The 25,966-nt window shown below is 44.0% G+C and overlaps 1 protein-coding gene across 1 annotated transcript; it reads right to left on the bottom strand.

The window, feature by feature from the left end:
• Window positions 1-1,934: 1,934 nt before the first annotated feature.
• Window positions 1,935-21,016, bottom strand: RNF4 (ring finger protein 4). The gene is made up of 8 exons (XM_018563278.1): window positions 20,987-21,016; window positions 16,270-16,434; window positions 11,803-11,917; window positions 9,254-9,339; window positions 7,931-7,940; window positions 4,338-4,497; window positions 3,776-3,827; window positions 1,935-2,206 (listed from the first exon to the last, which is right to left on the bottom strand). The coding sequence occupies exons 2-8, from the start codon at window positions 16,276-16,278 to the stop codon at window positions 2,057-2,059; spliced, it is 582 nt and encodes a 193-aa protein (XP_018418780.1). The 5' UTR covers window positions 16,279-16,434; window positions 20,987-21,016; the 3' UTR covers window positions 1,935-2,056.
• Window positions 21,017-25,966: the final 4,950 nt, after the last annotated feature.

The following is a 25,966-nucleotide window of genomic DNA, read 5'->3' as shown; positions in this document are numbered from 1 at the left end:
GTAGAACTATTCACACAGATGTATTTCAACTGGGTGTTTAACATGCACACTTGAAATAAGCCAATCTAAATGTTTTTGAAGAATGTGCTGCAAGTTAAATGAAACACTCCATGAATTATCCTGGCCTTGGAAATGCTTCAAGCGCCATTAGGCAACCTGGCACAGAGGAAAATCCCAGGTAATGGTATAGGCATGCTGTGTTCAAGTAGAGACCTTTATTATGGCACATCAAGGTTTGGAGCACACCGTAATCACTTAAAGGGCCAGGTGCTGAAGCTATGCAAGAAGAACTGTGCCAAATGTTATTTCTGCTCAGATTTTCGATGCCGATAAAGATCATTTTAGAAGCAGCACATATTAAAGATATAACCTCGCAGTCCTGGGGCAAAGGGAGAGAAAATCTGTCAAATCACACGGATGGCATATGACATAGCTCAGCAGATGATACAGACTTAAACGTACCTGTATTCTATATTGAACATGAAAGTTCTACCTAATTGTAGACATGTATGAACACAAGTGGGATTTCTGCAGTAACAAACGGCAAGTTCTTGAAGCAGGAAACCCCAGCCGCAGCTTCGATCGCTGTCTGCATGAGGTCTTACTAAACAGGGATGATTTGCCGGTTCTTGGAATCGGTTTCACCTTGTTTTGGAGACCCAACTTGCCCCAACTTTACAGCTAAGCCCTGCCAACTGCCATACGTCTCTGCAATGCGAGGTCGATAAGACAAAAGGCCAATAAGGACATTCGCCGGACAGCGGAATAGCACTTCATGGAGCTCAGTCAGGTCCTAGTAACAAAGTTAAAGCCAATCAAGTTGGAAGGGGGCACACAGAAGCACCTTTTCTGGCCATTAAAGGTTTTATCAGACATCTACTATTAGCTTTTAGGCAGAATGTGAACTCCTAAACGTTTTTTTATGAAGTCTAGGTTCACTTAAAGAGAAGCAGTCATAATAGGGCTCTGGGAATAATTTGAATATTCAGGTTTAAACTTCAGTAACCGTGCAGGCTCACACATGAATGATTTATATTTGGGTATGTTTGGACAGACTAAAAGTCATGCAATCTATGTACCAGCTTACAAACCTCTACAGATAATGCAATAAAAACATGGAAAAGCAAGCACTAAAAATTACGCCACATCCAAAATCACAAAAAAAAATTTACCCACAGAAGAACACACCACACACTCCCTTTAACGTCAGGGCTCTGTTATTTGATTCTGCTATATACATACTCTGGATTTGGGAGACAGTTTTACGGGTGGTAACTGTCACTACTCAGAGGGCTTCATTCCTAGATGATGAAGCAAGGCTAAATAAGGGGGCTAATATTAACATTTGATAAGCTTGCACAATCACTTCATTCGTATGTTCAAACTCTTGCACAAGCCCAGTTGTGACTGGTCCCATTTAAAGTGGCAATACTACTCTTATTTGAAACAAAATAATTAAGTACAAGGTAAAATGTTAATTCTAAGCTGATATCTGCTTTACAATGTCACATTTGTCAGAGAGGTGGACCTTCATCACCTGAAGGCAACTCGAGGAGCAGGGGCTAAACCTGGTATTTCGTTGTTCTTTCAGGTCCTTTAAATATTAAGATAACCAGATACCAGCTGGCTGGGGCTTGATGTTAAAAGGACAACTCACATGGAAGCAGCACAAACCATACAACATGTATGGAGCTGCTGAAGCCGGCAAACCCAGAAGAGCCACCTGAAAAAGTTGTAATACCCTCTGCCAAAAGGAAGTGCTTTGAAAAGTAAGAGAACCAATATGCAAGTCCTAAACCATGTATTTCTTTGTCCCTGGCCACACAGAGCTAGCATTGCGCAAAGCAGAAATAATGTGCAAATTTTCTTCAACAGAAACTTGTGTCCCAACACAATATACCCTCCTGGACACACCACCTAAAACACCACTGCAGAGAGTTCAGGGGTAGGTCCGGTCTGGGCACACAACACAATTAGGGGTATACCTATAAAGCTGTGAAAGTGACTTTCAGCAAGTCAGATTCTCGGCTTTATAAATGTACACCTTACTGATCCGTCATATATAAATGGGGTGATACTGCTTGTGTGTAAGTTTCTTCCGGCAGGTTGGACAAGAGGTGGCATTTTTAAGGGCATCACGAAGGCACTGGCTGCAGAATATATGACCGCATTTCGTTGACACAATGAGACGTCCGTTTTGCACAATCTAGGGGAAAAAAAACACATTGTAAACTAATTGTTGTTACATGTCATGAGGTATAAACTGGCATAAACCTGACAGAGCACAGTGCTAGATATCCCAGCCTGAGATCTCCCTCACACAATGAGCTGGGAAGTACCACCGGATCACATTAGTGTTGTCTGACAAAGGAACAAATATGGTGCCCACAGGAAGTAATCGGATTCACACAGTTTGTTTTCACATTGCAGATTTTAAGATGAAAGGAAGGAATTTAAACAAGTCCTGGAAGGTTTCAAACACTGAAAGAACGAAGTGCATGTTTAATGTGTATGTAAACCCCAAAATAGATTTTTTTAAAATTACATTTGTCATTGTGTCTCACTGTGTAAAGTTTTTGTTAGCAAATCATTTTTGTGAATGTTACAAAGTTTCTTACTTACGATCCTGCCAGTAACACTTAGGACCCAGTCACAATACTGGGTCGCAGCAAAGTACTATAAGGTACGTTATACACATTGGTGCAATGTGATGCCATTCATTCTGAATAACGCCCTGATGGACTTTGCTGACAAATGTGCAGTGTGACAACTGCCAAAAATTCTTGTGCACATTTTTGGGTGTGTCGTGGTGCATTGAGCAACCCATTCAAATTATCAGGCTGCCTTAATTCCATGCGCGCTGTGTGCACCAACGTAGAGCAATAGTGTGAATGGGCCCTAACTGCAGCATGCTGACAATGCTTAATCACTGCAATCAGCAGAATTGTGAGCCTGCTGTGTGGGCTTCTTCAGTTGAACAATGAGCTGCCTTTGAGGTATTCTCCTTCAACCTAACCCTCAAATGTACAACAGACATAAAAATTGCTTTCTTAGTAGTAGTAATACTTTTGTACTAAGACACATGAATATATGAAGTCTGTAGCTGTCATGCAACATGCCAAGAAATTCATGCCAAACAACATATGCTCTATATCAGGGGTGGGCAAACCCCTGGCCCTTCAGCTGTGATGACACCACAAATCTCATGATGCATCTGTCTCTGGTAGTAATGCATGTGGCTGTGAGAATCTTGCAATGCTTCGTGGAACTTCTAGTTCCACAACAGCTGGAGGGCCACAATTTGCCTACCCCTGGTCTTTATGAACATCTGCTCCAAATACAATCTTCCCTTTTGCCCAGTAAGCTCTGTTTTTGACCGTTATTTTCCATATCATTGTACCTCTGGACATACACCTGCTGTGTGCTGTTTAGATGGTTGACTTGTCAGCATGTGCCATTCTACTTGGCCGTGATCACTTGCCATGTCATCAATCAGGCAGTAATGACGTAAGGACAAATAGCCCAATTTCACAATGTGCCTTAGACTCTCAGAGCGACCCTCAGAAGGTAAGGTAAGCAGCCTTCCTTGGTGACAAGACGACCATCTATGTCTTTCCATGTCTGATGACAAATATTGTATTAGGCAAGCAAACCTCTACATTTAACAGCACTAGAAACCAGGCACAGTGTGAAACCCTTATTCAAGTAGTTATAATAAATAATAATAATAAAAAAATAGATAAAAGAAAAAGCTCTGAGGACATATGAAACTCACTTCGGAATAGCTATCCATACAAATAGGACAAATAATATTTCCTCCAGTCGACCTGTAAAAATACACAGAAATGGCACAGTGTTAGAATTACATATGATGCGGTAAAAAAAAAAAAAAAAGAGACATACTTAGAGCGGAACTGTACCCAGAAATATATACGGATATGTGCAAGATGGTAAAATAAAGCAATTTGCTTCATCTAACCTCCCAGTATGTCTGGCTGGGTAACATTGCACCCCCCAATCCTTTGTGAAATAGCGTTACCAGCTTGATTTCTTCAGCTGGCACCTATATTAGCTGCCGGACAACACGTGCTATCACCATACTAGCATAGTCAGATAAAGCCCACCTCATTCCTTGGCTGGAGGGTGTTTAACATCATTTAGCTCATTCCTGCCCAGCCTTATGGCCCCTTGGCCCACCCCTTTCATGCACTGGATTTTAGTTCTTTCAAATCGTATTAAATGGATTAAGAAAAAGATGATTGGTGGCTATAGGCAACACAGACAATTAACTTTGTGGTTTCCTCACATACAGCAGTAAAAGGCTAAAGGTGCTCAACCTAGATCTAGTGTTGTGTGAAGATGTTACGTCGCTGGATTTACTGCCACCAAAACAAATGTCGTTATCTCTTGAATCTTCATCGTCACTGCTTAATATACTCGCAACATGCGAGGACCCGCTGGCTGGATTTCTTCTATTTCTTCTCTGGCCTTGGTGCTCTGCAAATAAGGTAGAAATGCATAAATGATTTATCAGCAGACAGATTGTCACCACTCCTCAATTACAGCCCCGGTTAAATGATGGCTTCGCCCACTAGCTAGAGAAAAGAAATCACAAATATGGTGTGAGATCTGACTTCAAATAGAAGAGCTTTAAGGACACTTCCACTTAAAAAAGGCTTACTTCCCACTTTTATTCAAAGAAAGTTCAGGAAAACAATGCATCTTCAGTATCTCTAGGCAATACAAATATATGCACATCCAGCTTCCTGGCTTTGGACTTGCAGCACCGCTGCTGCGGCCTCAGACCACTGTCTGTTCCTTCCCGACAGCCTCGACACCGTGCTATCCTGCACAATCTGTTCATAACCCGCAGCTCCCTCCTCCACTGTCCTTCCAGGTGGAGCCATGAACATCAGCCAGTAGCCTTTTCATAAGGGTTGTGCACAAGTCACTAGCAAAATACAGACTTAGGAATGGAGATTTCATCCATCCCAATTCTCTTAGAAATCTCCCAGTTCCAGGAACCCAAGCCAAAACCAGAAGACCTGGAAAGAACTGCAAAGCCAGCTCTTTCCCAGTACAATAACTTGCTTCGTGGAACCGCTCAGCCCCTCTGGCTGAGAGTCCTGGCTGACCATTTTGCCAAATTACACAGTGGCATTGCCATGCACTGTAGGTAAATAGGTAAAGGTCCCATCCCCTCCCCAGAATTTCAGTGTAGCCTTCCTACAAATAAGAAATTTAAAGAGTCAATTTTTAGTCTGTTATTGAGAAACCATAAATATCTAATTTCTGTTAGGCAAAGAGACCCTTCCACCTATTTCTCTATGGCAGTTCCGGCACATTTTCCTTAGGAAGGGTTCAACTACAGAAGGCTCTTCCCTTTAAAGTGACACTAAGATTTTTGTATTCCGCAACTGTTGATGTTATTTTGTCGATCTTTGTATTGTTATTCTAATGGAAAATAATAATTAAAAAAACTTTTGAAATTTAAAAAGGTGACACTAAGCTCAGGAGTTAAATCCTAAAAATGCATTCAAGTATGGTACCTTCACTATTTAAAAAAATTATCTTATTTGTGTATCACTCGGCTGTATATCCTCAAATCATCTCTGAATTGGTGCCGACACTGTCCTTCCTTCTGGAGGGTGGCTACTTTTGTTCCCCATGGTCCCTGTGTGTTGCAAAGTAGTCACCGCTTCATGCTCCTGTCATGTATTACAATCTCAATACAGATTAGTAAACTAAACGTGAGATTGTAGTCCATCACAGGAGTGAGCTTGGAGCGGTGACTACTTTACAACACACACAGGGACCATGGGGAACAAAAGTAGCCACCCTCCAGAAGGAAGGACAGTGTCGGCACCAATTCAGAGATGATTTGAGGATCTACAGCCGAGTGATACATAAAGATAGATTTTTGTTAATAGTTAAGGTACTTGAATGCATTTTTAAGATTTAATTCCTCAGTTTAGTGCCACTTTAAGAAATCATAAAAATCCATTTCTGTTAGGCAAAGATACCCTTCCACCTATACCTCAGTGACAGCCCCAACACTCATCCTTTTCCCTAAAAAGACAGAATACAGAAGGCTCTTCCCTTTATCACTATAGAATTTGTAGCCCTATGGCACTATGTCTGCACTGCAACTAAAAGCTGTGAAGAAGCAGAATACCTAACAGGAGGGGGATGGGGGAGCCTGCACAGGTACATTTAAAATGACATTTAAAGTGTATGTAAAACCAAATTTTTTTTTAAATTTTAGAGACTGGAGGATGGTTAGGACTCCTATGAGTTTTCTTTATGCTGTGTGTCCCATCGGAGTGCTTTCTCTTAACTTCCTGCCCCAAAGTCACAACAGGAAGTAAGACGTGAACTCTCAACATTGAAGTAATATCCCTCTTAGACAGCTGTCACCGGGACAGGCATCCTTAGTGGAAGATCTACGCTATGCTACTGTTCTTGTGACAACTCATAATTTTCCATATTAGAGATAATGGTCTGTATGTCCCCAGCAGGGATACATGTAGCAATAAAAACCTGATAGATGTTCAAACCCCACACCTGGGCTGGAAACTGGGCCAAATGGGGGAATTTTATGTCTGTCTACACATAGGGACAGAATTCTATATAGCCAACAAAGACCATGGCCTAGGACAGCACGACTGCCAGGGGCTGGCTATAGCCAACCACACTTTTCTAAGCATCAGCAACACATTCTAATGCAAAATAAAAGATTGTCAGTGAAATCTTGGAGGGTCACTGATGCTGTACTTGCACAGTGTGTACAGTTCTGTTGGTGGAATAGTGTAGTGCCTTGGTTCTCAACTGGTGGGTCGCGACCCCATGTTCAGTGGGCCACCACATGCTTTCCACTTTTCTAGGTGAGAGGCTCCTTTGCGTCCCCCTAGCACCACACTGTCAGTTCTCAAGCCAAGCATTTAAAATACGCTGCCCGTCGCCGAGTGTCAGCTTGAGGTGGGATGGGCTGGGGGTATGGCCATGAGGGAGCTCCATCCATACATGCATTGCTTACAGTTTCCTCACATGTCCTCTAGAGGTGCCTGGACTGGAGTGATGTCACATTCTGGCTCCCGGCATCTCTACGGCACGCAAGGGAGCTGGACAAGCAATACACATATGGATGGAGCTCCGCCACAGCCCACACTAGACCCCAGGCTGAGGATCCACTTCAGTCCTCATAAGGTAGGGAAGCTGGGTGGACCTTTTGGAGTGTGTATGTGTGTGCGAGAATGTGTATGTGTGTCAGTGTTTTTGAGGGTCTGTTCACACTAGTGCAGTGCGGTAAACCATACCACGCAATCGCACCTAGCGTGCATTCTGGTGTAGGAGGTGTGTTGCGTTGCCATTCATTTGAATGGTACTCCAAAACGCACCTCCCACCCACAGTTCGTAAGCCCGCATCAGAACATGCGGTACCCTAATGCCGTGCGTTCCATTGCAGTGCGATTTGGGTCGCACCCTGATGACCAAGGACAAATGTGGGTCCTGAGGTTACACAGGTTGAGAACCACTGGTGTAGTGTATAGAAACAGTTCAACAGTCTACACACGTTGAACCGCAATGCTATCAGAGAACGGTGACATTATGCAGTTCTAGCTCTACTGTCGCAGCAGGAAAACTTCCACTTTCAGCCTGTCTGCCCCGACCCACCTTAAGCCTTGGGGTGTTAAAACACAGGATCTTGTTCTTGTGATGCTAATGTTCAAATGTTTACTAGGGTAGGAGGAAGAAGTGACAACCTAAGACTGCTGGCCTAGGGGTGGCAAGAAGGTTTACATGGCCATATCTACAAAATTTGTTGTTAGCAGGAGTTCAGGAACAAAGCATGAAAGTACGAGGGTGATAGCTGATAGCTGGGTGAGAAATCTTAGTATTAATAAGGTAAAGGAAACTAAAATAAACTCACCTTCAACAATCTGGTGAAAGAAGGAGAAAAGAAAAAAAAAATAAGTTATAATAACTCGAGCAATAAATATTTAAATACTAATGTACAATAGTTATAAAGATTGCACAAGAAGTGCTATGCATACTGTTACACTGACAGCACAGCTGGGGTATACAAGCTACTCCCATAATAATCTTAATTTAAATGCCATGGGCGTACCTCATGAGTCCTGATCCCATCTTTCCCCTCCCTCCCCCACCCTAAATCATAACCACCACGCCCGCTACACCTACTCCCACAGAGACCCTCACTCCCTTTCACTATAAATCACATCAGCATGCAACTCTGCATGCGGATATGAGATCATATTACATTAAACACATTTTTTATTTACTTACAATTATTGTTTTTCCACTTCCTGGTCCTCTTGGGCATTAGTAATGTAATGTGCCCAAGCATTGCATCCTGGGAAGGTTACATCACAGAGCATTGCTGGGAAATCTTATCTGTAACCTCACGAAAACTCCAGGGAAAGGAATTTTACCCCCCATGAGATGATGTGCATGGTCACATGTCCTAGTCACATGCGCCAGAGTTCCAGGAAGTAAAGGGAGATGGATTATTCTGCCCTTAGTAAAAATGACCACTGTGAGAAGAATGGGGAGGAAAAGAAAATATAATGCAATTTACACTGTTATTCCAGTTGGGGGAAGGAAATCGCACCTACCTGTAGGATTTCCTACCTGATAGGAAAATGCACAAACAGGAAGACCTACAGGTCAAGAAATCCTTTTGAGCTCATGTATAATGTACATACATGATATCACTATGCAGAAAAATTATATATATAGCTGGTCCTTCCCCCTTTTCTATTATTTCCCATTACCTACTAAATATCTAGATTATAACCTTGTACGGTCACGTTGTTCTAAAGATAAGCTTTAGTGATCAGGACCCTCATACCATCTATTTCTCTGTACATTGTGTATTGTTATAGTATTTATGTTGGGTTCTGCATCCACCCTTTACATGGTGGGGCTGTACATCCCTCATGCTGAGAATTCTATCAGAAAAATATATGCTAGTCAATAATCTATCGAGTCCCGAATGCTGCGAGCAGTGTTGAAGCCAACGTAAGAGGAAACGTGTACCAAGTTGTTCAGTGCACAGCCAGACCCAGCCAGACTCTTGGCAAAATATTAACATGCCTGCCAAGTGCCCCCTTTTTGCGACCTCAGAATAAGGCAGCCTGAGAATAAGGCAACACTATATAAATACAATTCAGACTATCAGAATGACTCCAATAATGTTTGCTGCTGAAGTGTAAACTAATAAAAAACTTACCACCACAGAATCATTGTGAGTTAGGTCGGTTAGGTCAACAACGGATGGCTCATAGGATTCACACGTCAAATCCACAACTTCATCCACTGCACACATGCAAAAAAATTACCTATTACTGGCGAAGGAACAGTTTACATATTTGCTACTAAAAGAGCAATAACGTTTTCTACCAATAGCAACCAAACAACCTATTCATGAATTCATTCACATCTGTCAGAATAATTGAAGTCAATCTAAAGCCACAATTGGTTTTCTCCCCATTTTGGATAGAGTAGTGGAGGGCTCAAACCTCTGTCAGGTTTTTTTTTTCACCCTCTGTGTCACATTAGAGAGATTCCCCTTCACTTCCTGATCTGTAAATTCGATCTGTAAATTCAAATATGTGGAGGAAATCTCCTCTTAAGAACGCTGCCATGGGAACAAGTGTCCCCATTGGAATATTTCCCCTCTATTCCTGGTGACAATGGTGATCAGGACAACTAGAAAAGAATAAACTTCCCTAACGGAGACAGCAATGAAATCCTAGTTGAAGAAATAGGTCACCAGCACTCAAAAAGTTTAAAAATGAATAAGTCCTTTTTATTGGACCATGGTGTCACGACAATCGAAAAAAGCCGACGTTTCGGGGCCACACAGGGTCCCTTTCTCAAGGCAGAAAATGTGATGGTCACATTTTCTGCCTTGAGAAAGGGACCCTGCGTGGCCCCGAAACGTCGGCTTTTTTCGATTGTCGCGACACCATGGTCCAATAAAAAGGACTTATTCATTTTTAAACTTTTTGAGTGCTGGTGACCTATTTCTTCAACTGTTCGTTTTGCACGGTGCCATCCGTGGAGTTACTACAAGCACCATCCCTGTGTACTGGCCGGGACTGCTGAAAGGTGTGCGGAGAGCACCCTCACCCTACAGCAATGAAATCCTAACATTTAACATGCTGTCCCGCACTGTTGCCCAGCCAACGATGGCATAGTGTAAATCTAAATAAAGCACAATGTATACAAAAAAATTCAGATGTTTGTGACCAATATTTGCACATCTTTGTGGAAGCCACACTGCCTTATCACTGCCACTTTGCATGTTCTCCATGTGCTTGTGTGGGTTTCCTCCGGGTACTCCAGTTTCCTCCCACACTCCGAAAGACATGCTGTAAGGTTAACTGGCTCCTCTCTAAATTGGACCAGTATGTATGCATGTGACATGGGGGACCTTAGATTGTAAGCTCCTTGAGGGCATGGACTGATGTGAATGTGCACTATATAAAGCACGGCATAAAATTGTTGGCTCTATATAAATACCTTTAATAATAAAAAAATAATAGTGAGGTCTAGGGATGCACCGATAGCGAGTACTCCTCCGATGCCTAGTCCGATACCCGAACTTCCGGTATCAGTAAGCTGGGAAGAGAGTCATTAGACGCCCCCGGCTTCCTGATTGGCCAAAAAGCCGGCTCCATGCTAATCAGGAAGCCAGGTGGCCAGCCATTACACACCGCTTGGCTTCCTTAATGGGACTACCGGTATTGGTGCATCTCTAGTGAGGTCCCTAACATTGATTTAACAGAGCTCCAATCCTGAGCCATACAGAGCAATAAATAGAGTTATAAAAAAGTATGCCTGGAAGTAATGAATACCTCCTTAATGTGACACTAAACTCTGGAGTTAAATCTTAAAAATACATTCAAGAACACTATCTATTAACAATAATGTATCTTATTTGTGTATCACTCGGCTGTAGATCCTCCAATCATCTCTGAATTGGTGCTGACACTATCCTTCCTTCTGGGGGGTGGCTACTTTTGTTCCCCATGGTCCCTGTGTGTTGTAAAGTAGTCACCGCTCCAAGCTCACTCCCGTGATAGACTACAAATGTTTAGTTTACTCATTTGTAATGAGATTGTAGTCCATCCCAGTAGCGAGCTTGGAGCGGTGACTACTTTACAACACACACACACAGGAACAATGGGCAACAAAAGTAGCCACCCTCCAGAAGGAAGGACAGTGTCAGTTTAAATTCAGAGATGATTTGAGGATCTACAGCTGAGTGATGCACAAACAAGATATAGTATTGTTAATAGTTAGGTCACTTGAATGCATATTTAAGTTTTAACACCTGAGTTTAATGTCACTTTAAAAGTGCAGAGACAGAACAGAAACTTGTCAAAGCCAAAAGGCAGCTGAAGTCCTCCAGTGTGTCCCAGCAATCAATATCCGTTTTTTTTTTATAGCTAGGTGAACGTTTCTAGCACATTTACCAGCCAGTCAGCAAACAAATGAGTTCAATATAAATGTCCCAAGGATTTTGCACAGTTGACAGGGGCAAAAAAGATTACTCAATCCTGAGAATTATGAGGAATTCTATTTTTTACTTGAGAAATTTGGAAAACATTCAATTACAAGTTGTGTACTAGTGAAAGGTGATTTCTGTGCTACACAAAAGCAAACAGGTTTTGCAGTTACATACAACGCAAAATAGCAAATCCTATACAATTACACACCCGAGCTTCAGAAATGCATGACAACATATAGAGTTTCTTGACCGTGAATACTTACCACTTTCTTCCAGCTCTATAACTGTTGTCATTGCACTGGTTGACGTGTTCCCTCTTCTTCTCTTGTGTGAAGATCTGGTTTTGGTTGATTGAGATCCTCTACGCTTTCTCTGGGCCTAGAAAAAGGAGAATGAAGAAGGATTACATGAGGAAACCAGAATGGTCTGTGGTTAATCAGAAGAAATGTATAAACGTTCAAGGTGGGTTTTTTTTATAAGCCACTAAAAGAGTTCAGATTGGAGAATAAGAGTTTCACAAATAAACATTTCATGGTGCTTCTATGACACAGCTTGCAGTGTAGGATGGGCTTTTTTAATAAGAAAGCCCAACACAGTTTGCTTGTTTTTTTGGGGCTGCCTAGGAGGTGAACTGAGGAGCTCACGTTATGGTCTAAGTTGGCCCATGGTCCTCAGAGCAGGCACTTCAAAGTCCTTCCTCGCATTCTCATGTTATCTTCAGAACATAGGATATCCCAGAGACTCATCCAATGTTACACTAAGTTCATCTACATCAGTGGTTCTCAACCTTTCTAGGGCCGCGACCCCTTGGTAACATTTGCCAAGTTGTGGTGACCCCCAACGGTAAAATTTAGGGACGACGCGGCTGCTGCAGCGACATCTGGCGAGAGAACTGACACTGCTGCGCTAGGAGAGGGCTGAGGAGGACTCTCACCGAGCACAGCAGAAATCACACAGCGACCCACAGGTTGAGAACCACTGATGTAGAACATGTTTTTCTATTTGTTGGGATTAGCCTTATTATTCAGTGATATTCCCCAGCAAACAGAATAATTTGTTTTTGCCATATGAGTCAGTCAGTCAGTCAGTCAATCTACTCTTTCTGGGAAGATGTAGTAAGGAATTTATATGAATTCCAGCATCCCAATGTTGCAAAGTGAAATAGCCAATAGGAATCTAGCTATGCATTCCTATGGTGGGTTTGATTTTTTTCCAACTCAAGGTGGCCCCCGATGTCGGAAAAAACAAAAAGCAATCGCAGGGAAAGGTTTCCGGGAGAAAGTGTTTCTCTCCCGGGTGGCCGGGAGCCGCTATCTAATAACGGGAGACTCCCGGGCAACCCCTGGCAAATCGTCATTCGAACCCTGACGGGGTCGCGACCCACAGGTTGAGAAGCGCTGATCTACATCTTGTATGACGTCCCTTTTCCAGTGTAGGTGGGCAACCTCTACCACCCTAGGCCTCATACTGCAGATGATGAGGTTGTAAGCCTAGACACATTCACATACCAGGAAGTGCTATTTTTAAGAAGGAATTCATTACAAGAGGTACATTTTTCAGTGTACACTTTTTGAGTTCCGGTCCAATTTAAAGACCTAGCATCAGAAAATTGTACATTTCTCATGTTAAATAATGTCACTAATGTCTAACCACTTATTGGTATTTCTCTACCAGTACTTCTCCTGACAAAACGTTCATCTGCTTCCCTCTCTAGAGGAAGAGAGATGTCTTTGTTCAGCCATCACCCAGGATCATCATCTATATTCCGGACTGGAATGACAGCTTAGAGAGGACACATTCAAATCAATCCTAGTGACTGTGCCCTTCTTGGTTGAATGCACAATTGTCTGACATGGATCAGCCCCTGCTGCAGCTTCTCACCTTGTTACAAAGTTAATGCGTGAACACTTCCTTCTGCCTGCAGCAGACTGATTGCATCATCTCAGGCTAGGCAAAGGCACTTGTCTGAGGCTCAAAGGCTTGATCCAGGTAACGGACTAAAATGTACTAAAGCACAGCAAAACTACCAGAGAACTAGCATGGGGGTCAAAGTGGAAACGAGCCCTAACTCCCCACATATATAATGCTGATTAGTGATGTGTCATGGTTAACTTCAAGCCGTGCATGCAACACAACAACTCAACAGAAGCTACGCATTATATATGAGAGATGAGACATCATCCCATACACAGATAAATGCAATATTAATGTACTGCACTTTTTACTGGTACTTTGTTTTGCTTCGATCATTTATTTTTCTTAGATCTATTGTTGGGTTTCTGCTTGAAGGCTTCAGCCAGTAAAAATATTTTTCAACATAAGCCTACAAAAAAACAGCATTTCGAGAGGCTGTGTACAAATCAGATATGTTTTTAATATGCCATAAATAATGTAAAACACATAACAGAGTAAGGGCCCATTCATCCAAAATGCAATACAAGTCAATATGCCTGGTCACGGGTGCGCACAGTTCACCCTGTGTGTGCTTAGAAAAGTATGCAATGAAATACTTCAATTTTTACCTAATTGCTGTCCTGCCATTGTAATTAAACGGACGGATGGCAGCTTCCTAGTAATGGGTTACCATAAATAAACAGCTTTTTCCGCTCGTGTGTGGGAGTGGGAAAGGGTACATCGTTTACATACAAGCATTCATCACTTTTATGGTGCGTGCACCCTTTCACCGGTTACCCCGGGCTCCACTGTCCCACGTATAAGCCTGGGACCAACACAGCAGCTCTCTGCGCGGATATCGGAGGGAGATCAGCACACTTCCACCGGCTGTTCTCCCCTCCGATCACTGAATGCGATAGTGATGTGTTTAACATAACTTCCACTTTCAGGCTGCCATTTCTGGTTATGTTATTTTGGGTAGGGTAGCTTTTTGCGATTTCGCGGGCACACACAAGGCTTGACGTGTTTGGTATCCAATTGCCCAACGGGACCCCATCTTTTATTTTTCTACAAAAAAATTGGGTAATAATAGAGGTTTCTTAACATAATGTAGAGAAAAGTTTTTTTTTCTCAATTTTTTTTTGGTATTTTTTAATTTATATAGAAAATAAAAATAAAAACCCCAGTGGTGATTGAATACCACCAAAAGTAAGTTCCATCTGTCCCAGAGAAATTATATAAAATGTATTTTGATAGGGTGTTGCATGACTGAATAAAAGCCAGTCAAACTTCCTCAGCGCAGAATACTGAAAAAAGGCCGGGACAGGAAGGGGGTTCAAGTGATTAAGCACACCTGAGTGAGACATGGTACAACCACATCACACCATGGTGTGCCCATAGATCTTAATGAAAGTTCTTGTGACATTTCAATAAAGCTCTAACTAAAAAAAACAAACAGTTTAATGCGGCTCGATTGAGCACATCAGCACTGTCCGAGCACATGCATACCAGGAGCCAAGCAGTTGTGCATGGCTGCTGGCGTGAACAAGCCCTAACACATAAGGACGGATTTATAAACCATTCGCACAGCAAAGAGCTTTTCAGTGCTGTATACCCAATAGATGGAGGTGAGGAACATAGGAATTTCACAGTGAAGAGCTGTGCGAAGGTTTTTAAATCAAAACCATATAAAATAAGGGAAGAACCACAATAATAGAAATGGCAATAGTTATCAATAAAGTGTTATAGAGAAACAACAATCAGTGGTAACTGTGTCATTCATTAAACTGGTCTAGACCTTTAAAGGAAGTAGGTCAGTAAAGTCAAAAGGGCTCCAAAAACTATTACTGCTAAGATGTTAGTAAATACCTACCTCTTCTGCTGTCCATGCCCAGCAATGCAAAGTGCACAGAATTCCTTTCAGAAGCAGACAGTTCCCAGAGAATTGTCATGTTGTGCAGGTTTTGCATCCTATCTTTCATGAGAACTGACTGAGAAAGACTCATCTCTTCAGGGAAGCCACTAGAGTCTCTCCAATCCTATGGAACTCTTTAGCCCAAGCTGTCTGTCTATCTCCCACTCTTTCTGCCTTTAGGCGATCCCTTAAGACTCATCTCTTCAGGGAAGCCTATCCCACCTCAACCTAACCACTGAACCATCACGTTCTCAAACAATTCATCCCCACACAGCTACCTCCTCATGTATCAATTGTCCCTCCCTTTTAGATTGTAAGCCCTCAGGGGCAGGGCCCTCCTTACTATCTTGTCTTGAATTGTATTGTAATGTCTTCCTTACATTGTAAAGCGCTGCGCAAACTGTTGGCGCTAAATAAATACTATGTAATAATAATAATAACTGTATTGCAGGCACATCAAATGCATGTACCAAGCTCACATTCCTATTTCAACATTGTAGATATTATGTATCCACAGTCGTGTAGCTGTGACCCCAACCAATATAGTAACAATTGCAAAATGTCACCAACAGTCCAGCACAGGGATTCACCTTAGTTCAAATCCAGTTTATTCATAGATGTCATAAAGACAAACGTGAAACTCTGTGCTGGAGACAATTTGCAAATGTTACTATGTTTGGAGCGGCACCATCCGCAGTCATTACAAGCACCCGTTATCTCTGGGATATCCGGGTGAGGAGTGCGGCAAAGTATACAGACTTCCTAACCAATATAGGACACGAGGAGTATAGCATAGACCTTAGGCCAGTGTGCAGCTGTACTGCGACAACCAGGGTGCAGGGTAACTGCAATAAAGACTCGATATGCTTCCGCATACCTAATTTACTCATCAAACTGATCAGACACACATCTTTATACTTACACTATTCATGACCAGCCTTGGATAGGAAATTAGATATAAACAGTGAGAAAAAACACCAGACAGAGTGCAGAGTGATAAGTCAGCTTCTTAAAGTGTGCTGGTGCTCATGTCACAGCAACCATTACAGATAAGACTCCAAATTCTTACAAGCTTGCTCTTTAGAACCTGCAGAGAAGTAAACGAGAAGGGAGGAATGAGAAGATGTTACCGGACTTACTCACAGATATGGACACGATATAAAATATTAAAAACCTGTCATAAGAAATATGGCTGACCTCTTGCTAAAAATGCTAGCTGCCTGTCAAACTGATTCTTTGGCATCAACACTCCAGTTACTGACTGGAAGAGCATGCGCATAAGAAGTTTTGGTTTGAGTCACTGCATACCAGTTTGGGGTCCATGCGTCTGCATGAAAACCAGCCAACAGGCATTTTCAACGATGGCATATATGTATTTTTCTTAAGTGTTCAGCTTGGCCCAATGAAAGTATATATTTCATACCTGGATGGGCCGCAAGGACCCTGTGGCCCGGTTCACACCTGGGCGTTTTGTAGCGTGTTCGAACGCTCTGCAAAACGCTCAAACACCGAAATCCCATTATTTCCTATGGGTATGGTTCACACCTGGGCGTATTACAGGCAGTATGAACGTGCTACGAAAAGTCCTACGCCCAAAGAAGTACAGGAGCTTCTTTGGGGCGTTTTTGTCAAGTGTTTCCATTGGGATACAGCCAAGTATCACTCGGAAACGTGCGTTTTTTTTAACCGCAAATAGTGGCAAAAACAAGCGCCACGAAACGCGCATATTCGATACGCCTAGGTGTGAACCCAGCTTTAATTACACTGTAGTGGCTGCAGCTACTACTGTGGTTTGCAGTAATCTTCCAGGTCCTGCAGGTGTGCTAAGTGGCTTCCCCTTTGCAGGTCGCTCGCTCGGCACAGTGGCCATTAAAATAGTATTAAAGTAACTTTTGTTTTTACATGTGTTTACTGCTAGCAAGCAGTAGATATATGCAGAAACCATAAAAATGTATCCAAATATGCGATTACTTACCTGTGTCTCCGTCGCTCGCTCCCCCCTGAAGATTCCAGAGCAGCCATGAAGGATGATGGGGCGGGCCCATGCACAGTAGAGATCTTCAGCGGGGAGAAGAGGAGACACAGTGTAAGTCAATGCAGGCAGCCGGCAGTGTGCACATCAGACAGACACCGTGGGACACAGAATACACAGGAGTCAGCGCCGGATCAGAGACCGGCACCAACGCTTGAGGGACCCCTGAAAACAACTGAAAAGAAGATGATCGGATCAAGAGGCTTCATTTAAGGTAAGTCCTAACACTAGCACGGAGGGGCGGATTGTGACTTTAATGTCATTTAAACTCTGGCCAAGCCACATGAACAGTGTATCTCCTCCTTAGCACTCGGACATACGAATATACATTATCAAAACTCTCAGAAACAGTTGAACTCAAACGGGGGGAGGGTGACTTTAATGTCATTTTAAGCCAATTCATAGTATTTTTAAATCAATGAATACTAGCCATTCTCTGACTGGACAAGGGACAGTGCTGTGACATCCAAACAGACAGTGGAGGGGAATTTGCTCAGTACAGCAGCTGATCCTGGAAGATTGCTATAAGACACTGTAGTAGCTGAAGATAATAGAGTGTCTTACAGGGTCCCAATGGCCTTGCCAGGGAAAATCTATATATAATATTTTTTTATCAGCAAACTGTTATAGATTATTTTCAAAGCTTTCAGCAAGCTTCAAGCTACGTTGATGCCTTTAAAGCGCCTCTAGCTGTAGTGAAATTACAAATCCCATCATTTGCCTCTGGGAGTCATGCCTGTTTCTGTCAGTCTTGCAGTGCCTCATGGGCAGGGCTTGAAACATTTTATGGTGTCTCACCAGTCAGCATGACCGGACAGTAGCCTTGCTACTTATGTTAACATTTTTTAGGGACACATAGAGCTTTCTTTTGATGGTATTTAATCACCACGGGGTTTTTTATTTTTTACTATATAATAGGGACACTATTGCACAGATACCAAGTACTGTACTCGGTACAAATACAAGTACAGATACTTTTGAGCTCCAAGACTAGACTAGAGAAAAACTCAAACGTTAGGAGGTAGCTGTCATTTGTAAGGAGCACACGGAGCTCCTGGGATTTCTACATCTCCGTTTTAATGTATGATTTTGTTTTTATAAATAAAGGGATGCACAGATACCAGTTTTGAGAGTACTGGTACTTGCCGAGTACTTCCAAGTACGAGTACTGATACATTTTTGTTTATTGTCATGTGACGGCTAATACAAGCGATCGGGCTTGAATGTAAAACTCCCGGGCGGCCGGTTAATTACAACGGGCGGCCGGGAAGCTACTCGTTGGGCTCTGCAGTCCTCTCGACACAGACGAGAGCCCTGCTCATGGGATTTGTAGTTCCACAACACCTGGAGAGGAGGGCCAATGTTAGAAATACTCCAGCTTTAAAGAAACCTTCATTTTTAAGATTTCACTCCTGAGTTTCTTTAAACAGCCCCGATGCACGTCGTCAGTCACGAAGGGGTTAAAGCAGAATTAAACCTTTGTCTTTTTGCATATATCTACTGCTAGCAAGCAGTAAATATATGCAAAAACGTTAAAAAAAAGTTACCAAATAGGTTAAAAAACTTACCTGTGTCTCTGCCGCTCGCACCTGGCTGAAGATCTGAAGACTCTCAAGCGCCTGTGAAAGATGATGGGGCGACACATGCGCAGTAGAGATCTTCGGCCAGGAGAAAAGGAGAGACACCGGGTAAGTCAATGCAAGCAGCCGTCAGCGTGCAAGCGGACAGACACCGTGGGACACAGGAAGAAACAGTCAGCGCTGGATCAAAAAACAGCACTAGCGCTGGAGGGACTCATGAAAACTACTGAAAAGAAGATGATCGGATCAAGAGGCATCATTTAAAGTAAGTCCTTACACCAGCATGGGGATGGGGGGGGATTGTGACTTTATGCCACTTAAACTCTGACCAAGCTACATGAACAGTTTATTTCCTCTCCAGCACTCGGACATACGAATAAACATTAGCAAAACTCTCAGAAACAGTTGAACTCAGACAGAGCTGACACCTCCCCGGGTTAGACAAATGCAGCAGCCACATAACAATGGTGGGAAACTAAAAACAATTACACAAGTACCAAGCCAAACATACAGTTTTGTCAAATCCAACCATGCGTGTAATCAAAATGTGCCACAGAAATGGCTGCCAATTCCAGCATCAAGCTTTTGTGTCAATCAAGGAGCGGATACGCAGCCGCATTCTACTCTGTATGTGCCCCAGTGATTTCTCATTTCTGGGGAGTCGAAACCACAATCTTAATATTTATTTCGAATTCCTTAGGGTTGTACTCTAAGCCCTCGTTCACACCTGACCGTTTTGTAGGGCGTTCTACGCTCGACGAACGCTCTACAAAACGGTCAAAAATATAAATTGCATTGTAGTCAATGCCCTCGTTCCCACCTCGCCGTATTTCCGCCCATCCCTAACGCCCTACAAAACGGCCCACGCCTGAAAAGGTCCCGGGACTACTTTGGGCCGTTTTGTAGGGCGTTTTCCATTGGGATACAGCCAGGTAGCCTTTGGAATCGCGCGACGGTCACGCAACTTTATTACCGCGAATCGCGGTAAAAAAACGTGCGACAGACGCGCATATTACAATACGCCTAGGTGTGAATGGGGCCTAAAAGCTTTGTAGAGACCATGCTTCTAAATGACAAAACAATACACTTGCATTAGTTAAAGTGACACTAAACTCAAGAGTTAAACCTTAACAATACATTCAAGTACCCTTATACCTCATTCACATGAGAAACGGCTGGCATGTACAGCTCCGTGCTGTGTGCGCGGCCGTATCGGGCAGCTCCCGGGGGGGGACCGGTGCTGCGTGCGATTAGGACGCAGCCAGTCTTTCTCTATGGGAGTACGTGGCCTACGCACCCCTACGCTGACCCCAAGTGCAGGTCTGTGCGGGTGTCCAGGCTCGGACGCAAACAGGATCCAACCTGTCAACGTACCAGTACGGACACCCGCACGGACGTGCAGGGCGGGTGAGCATAGGGCGGCGTACGGCCGCGTACTCCCATAGAGAAAGAGGGGCTGCGTCCTAATCACACGCAGCACCGGTCCCCCCCGGGAGCTGCCCGATACACGCAGCACAGAGCTGTACATACCGGCTGTTTATTGTGTGAATGAGGTCTTACAATTAACATAAATGTATCTTATTTCTGTATCACTGGGCTGTAGATCCTCCAATCATCTCTGAATTGGTGCTGACACTGTCCTTCCTTCTGGAGGGTGGCTACGTCTGTTCCCCATGGTCCCTGTGTGTGTTGTAAAGTAGTCACCGCTCCAAGCTCACTCCTGTGATGGACTACAATATCAGTACAAATTAGTAAACTAAACCTGGGATTGTAGTCCCTCACAGGAGTGAGCTTGGACTGGTGACTACTTTACAACACACACAGGGACCATGGGGAACAGACGTAGCCACCCTCCAGAAGGAAGGACAGTGTCAGCACCAATTCAGAGATGATTGGAGGATCTACAGCCGAGTGATACACAAAGAAGATACATTTTTGTTAGTAGTTGAGGTACTTGGATGTATTTTTAAAGTTTAACTCCTGAGTTTCGTGTCACTTTAAGATCATCTGGTGACTGTAGTACTAACCTTTTACAAGCGACCAGAAAAATCAGACTTCTCCTCACCATCCTGCCAAAACAAATCAGAAAAGATGGTTTATGATGAATAAACATTACTAGAGAATCCTGATCTATTATCATCCTGCATATTCCTATGCGAGTTCTGTACGTTCTCATCCTGGAAATCATTACCTGCATTTTAGGAACAATTAGTGCCCATTCATAACCAGCAAGCCACGCTGAATGCCCAGGCTGCTGGTGTGCCCTGATAGGTAATGATAAATAAGAAACAATAAGAAGGAGCGGATTGCCACTGTCGCAGAACGGAGCAAATGCCGAGGAGTGTAATGGAATTATTTGGTCCTGAAAATGCAAAGAGCACCTGTCTAAGAGCCTGGTTCTCACCACTCTGGTGGTCACTATTTTACACATGCCCAGATCATCCTCCTGCAGTTTAGAAGTCTTGTATTTAAAGTAATACTGAAGTCAAAAGGTTGTTAAGCTATTTTAAATGCCGATGAAATCACTTACAACGAATGCTGCTCTTTGATGTTTAAACATTTTAGTTTCCTGCAGAACATTTTTAGGGTGGTTCCTTTCCCTTGCAGGGTTCTATGGAGCCACCTTTGTGTGTGCTAGTAAGCTGTGGGTCTCTACACAATCACAGGCAAAGCAAGGCAAGATACTCCGATCTTCCTGATCCCCACTCTTCCCCTCCTGCTTCCTCTCTCCTCCCTTCCCAGGCTAGTCCATGGACTGCTGGAGATTGCTCTGTCCCTTGTGATCTTGTACTGGACAGGAAGTTCAGGGAAGCCGAGCTGAGAGAGTTGGAGCTGTCTGGAATTCTGATGACTAAGTGCTTGGACAAAAATTTAAAGCAATGCTTTGCATTGTATATTTTTCTGATCTGGATTCATTACTGTGAAAAAGTTTGAGAGTTTAAAAGGAGAAGTATGCGGTCAGTGCTTTCCCCCATAGTTCTCCTAAGGGTCACGGGAGGACACAAACTAGCGTCCTCCTGTCACCCTAAGCTCAGTATACCGCGAGCTGTAGCTCCCTATACACTGAGACGCCGGGACGGATCCCGACATTACTGTCTGGATCCAACCAGCTGTGTGAGTGACAGCTGGATCTGCCTATCTAGAGGCAGAGCCAGGTGTACCCGCCCCCTCCCCGGTCCATTCGGCCAGTCAGTCAACCTTCTTGAACATGTTGGCTTGTGTGCTGTCTGGTGAAGGTGTGAGCCATTGTCAGTTGGATCTGAAGAAATTGTGAGAAAGATTGAGAGATTCCAAACGCCACTGTAGTGCACCTATAGAACTTTTACAAATGGAGTATAGCGCTGTTTATCATTTTATACAGGTGGCGGCGTATACCATTCTCATGTGGGCTGCCTGGTACTCTCCAGTTGGGGAAGGCGGCACAGGTTTTTGTTTTATAGTAATATACCAGGTCTGCCCCCACCCCACCGCGAGCCGTGCCGGTGTGTGTACAACAACAGACTGACAACTAAAGTTGATGATTTCTAGGAGCGCCAACATTTTAGCCCACTAAACCAACAGGCGAACCTTTGCTGGCAATACATTAGAGCTGCATTCCTGACTCCCTTACAGCATTCGCTGACACTGTTGTTAATGACCAGAAGTACACTTTGCCTGGTAAAGCAGCCGGTCCTCATCAATGTCAGGCTAGAGTAGTGTGGATATGGTGCATCACAGGCTAGTGACAGGGCTGCTTGCCTGGGGACCACAATTGTCACCCACCCAGTGTACTGGGGTGAGCCTTTAAATGTAACTCTGGGCAGGAGGGCAGTTTCAGATATATAATGGGAATTAGACAGACCTTCACCGACTTGTGTCTGGATGGGCAAAGGGAGCTCACCGACTTGTGTCTGGATGGGCAAAGGGAGCTCACCGACTTGTGTCTGGATGGGCAAAGGGAGCTCACCGACTTGTGTCTGGATGGGCAAAGGGAGCTCACCGACTTGTGTCTGGATGGGCAAAGGGAGCTCACCGACTTGTGTCTGGATGGGCAAAGGGAGCTCACCGACTTGTGTCTGGATGGGCAAAGGGAGCTCACCGACTTGTGTCTGGATGGGCAAAGGGAGCTCACCGACTTGTGTCTGGATGGGCAAAGGGAGCTCACCGACTTGTGTCTGGATGGGCAAAGGGAGCTCACCGACTTGTGTCTGGATGGGCAAAGGGAGCTCACCGACTTTCCAGCCCGCGTCTGGACGGGCAGAGGGGGCTCGCCAGCCCGCGTCTGGATGGGAAAGGGGCGGCTCTCCGCCATGCATTAGAATGGGCAAAAGGGATTTTATTGCCACGCTTTAGGATGGGCAAAGGGGGCTCACCTGCCCGCGTCTGGATGGACAAAGGGGATCACAGCCAATGTGCAGGAGATGGAAGGCCCTCTAGGGTCAGTGGCATCCTGCATTTATACAAACACCCAAAATATGTGCACACTGTCCTTCATACAGGTCACATGAATACACAGAGATAATGTGTTTGTTCAGAGATATGTGTTCACTGTACTCACCAGACAGCTGCAAGGCCTACTCATGGGCCGTACACCCTACTATGATCACCCATTTCCGCCCTCACATGAATGACAACACCCGGTACTTACCGCACGGCCTGTCCCCGCTCATCAGTCGTGTCTCTTTCCTCCCCGGTCACACACCCGCCCTATCCCCCCCAGCACACTTTTCAACCTCCGCTGCTCACAACTGTCTAGTTTTCAGTTTCGTTTAACTTCCGTCTCCGCGCTGAGCATGCCGGGGGATGTAGTTCTTCCTGAAGGCTGGGCGGATCGGATGGCGTGATAGGTAGATGACTAGAAGGATGAATCAGGTGGATAGATAAGACAGATCGATAGATGGATAGACGGACGGATGGACTTAGGTCTATCTATCTAGCCATCGTTCTATCAAGGACGGACAGACAGATATAGATGGATAGACAGACGGATGTGCGTCTATCTATCTGGCCACCGTTCTATCTAGGATGGACGAACGGATGGAGAGATGGGTGGACAGATAGATATATAAATAGATGGACGGATAGATAGACGATGAGACACGACTCATCGGATAGATGGATGGGTAGATAGATAGATGGATGGATAGATAGATAGATAGACGATAGATAGACAGACAGATGGATAGATAGAAGATGGATGGACTGGTAGATAGACGGATGGATAGGTAGACAGACAGACGGATGTTTATCTAGCGATCTATCCATCTATCTATATCCATCCATATCTATATAGCCATCGTTCTATCTAGGACGGACAGATAGATGGATGAATGGATATATACATACATGGATGGAGGGATAGATAGATGGATGGATAGATAGACCAACGAATATATGGATGGATAGATAGGTAGGTAGATGGGTGGATAGATAGTTGATAGGTAGATATGGATAGACAGACAGACGGATGTTTATCTAGCGATCTATCTATCTATATCCTTCCATATCTACCTATCATCTATCCATCCATCTATCTATCTAGCCATCTTTCTATCTAGGATGGACAGCTAGATAGATAGAGTCAAGGTATATACTGTTAGCCAAAGTGGAGTTCTCCTTGAAGTAGGGCTAAGCCGGACACAGCCGCCCTCTTCTGGCACATATCAGATAACCCATTGAAGTCTGAATCTTAGAGTCACCATGATTACACTGATCAATCAGATGCTATGTATGAATCTGTGTTCACTGGTAATGTTAGTAATTGGGTGATATTCTTCTCTTTATCTTTCCATGTCTGGCCTCCTGTGTTGTGCACAATGCACACAGCATTGTCTATACAGGTTCAGGATTTGTGTCCCTGTGTGTGTGATAAAACACAGCTTGCTCTATTGTGGATGGCCACCATCTATCAGCCTGGAAATGAAGCAATTTAGCCATTCCGCATTGTTTGCAGATGAATGTGCGGCTGCCACAGGCATCAGGACAGGAATCTGCCGCAGAACACCTGTTTCCAGATTGTAATAATGAGGAATTATCCCTGAGAGCACTTGTGACATCTCCCTAAAGCGGGCTTATTATGGAGCAGCTGGGAGACACCATCAGGCAAATCTGAGATGTAATAAGTATGTATAATGGCTCACATTTACCAGGAAGAGCCATTGCTTTATTGAAGCATTTATACTTGTCATCCTGCATTAAGCTGCCCATACACCTTACAATTATCTGCAGATTTTCTGTGGTCAGATGGAATAGGTGCAACAGATTCCTCCATCTACACTTAACTGTGTGGATGGAGTAATCTCCACCTGGGCCAATCTGTTGCACTTTTTCCATCTGACCACAGAAAATCTGCAGATAATTGCAAGGCTGGGCACACACCTTACAACCATCGCAACACTTTTGTCTTGCGATGGTTGTTAGGTACTTAAAAAAACGTACGATCTGCCTATGTTGCATAGGCAGATCGTACTTGCGATGATCGCAAGCCACGCCCCCTGAGGGGCGGGCTTCCGATGACCGCAATGCCGAACGGGCAGTGTGCGCTTGCGCACGCCGGCCCGTACGGCTGTTATCGTACGGACATGCCACAAACCGGCCGAACATCGTACGATGCTCGGCGGGTTTTCGAACATGTCCATAAGTTTAAAGTCGTGCGACCTTACAGTGGTAGAGGTCGCACGGCTTCCACACACCTTACGATCATCGTACGATCGCGGGATTTCGTACGATAATCGTAAGGTGTGTGGGGACCCCAAGGTGTATGGGCACCTTAAGGGTGCACACTTCCTATGTGCGCAGGTTTCATTTATGAACTCACATATGTTTCTCAGCTTCGGGGGCATTTGGCTTCCAAAGTAATAGCCTGGCCATAGACATCAGACGGAGATTGGACATTTAGTTCCAGATCCCCAACTGTTACAAGTGACTGGCACTGACTGCCTTTTACCTCTGACTGCTCTTTATGGACTGCCTTATGGTTCTGATTTGCATAAGAATGGACTTTGTATAAGATAGATGGCAGTCAGGAT

This window comes from Nanorana parkeri, unplaced genomic scaffold, assembly GCF_000935625.1.
Source record: "Nanorana parkeri isolate BGI_ZX_2015 unplaced genomic scaffold, ASM93562v1 scaffold647, whole genome shotgun sequence".
NCBI lineage: Eukaryota > Metazoa > Chordata > Amphibia > Anura > Dicroglossidae > Nanorana > Nanorana parkeri.
Note: the sequence above shows the minus strand (reverse complement) of the source record. Positions and strands in the feature narration are given on the sequence as shown.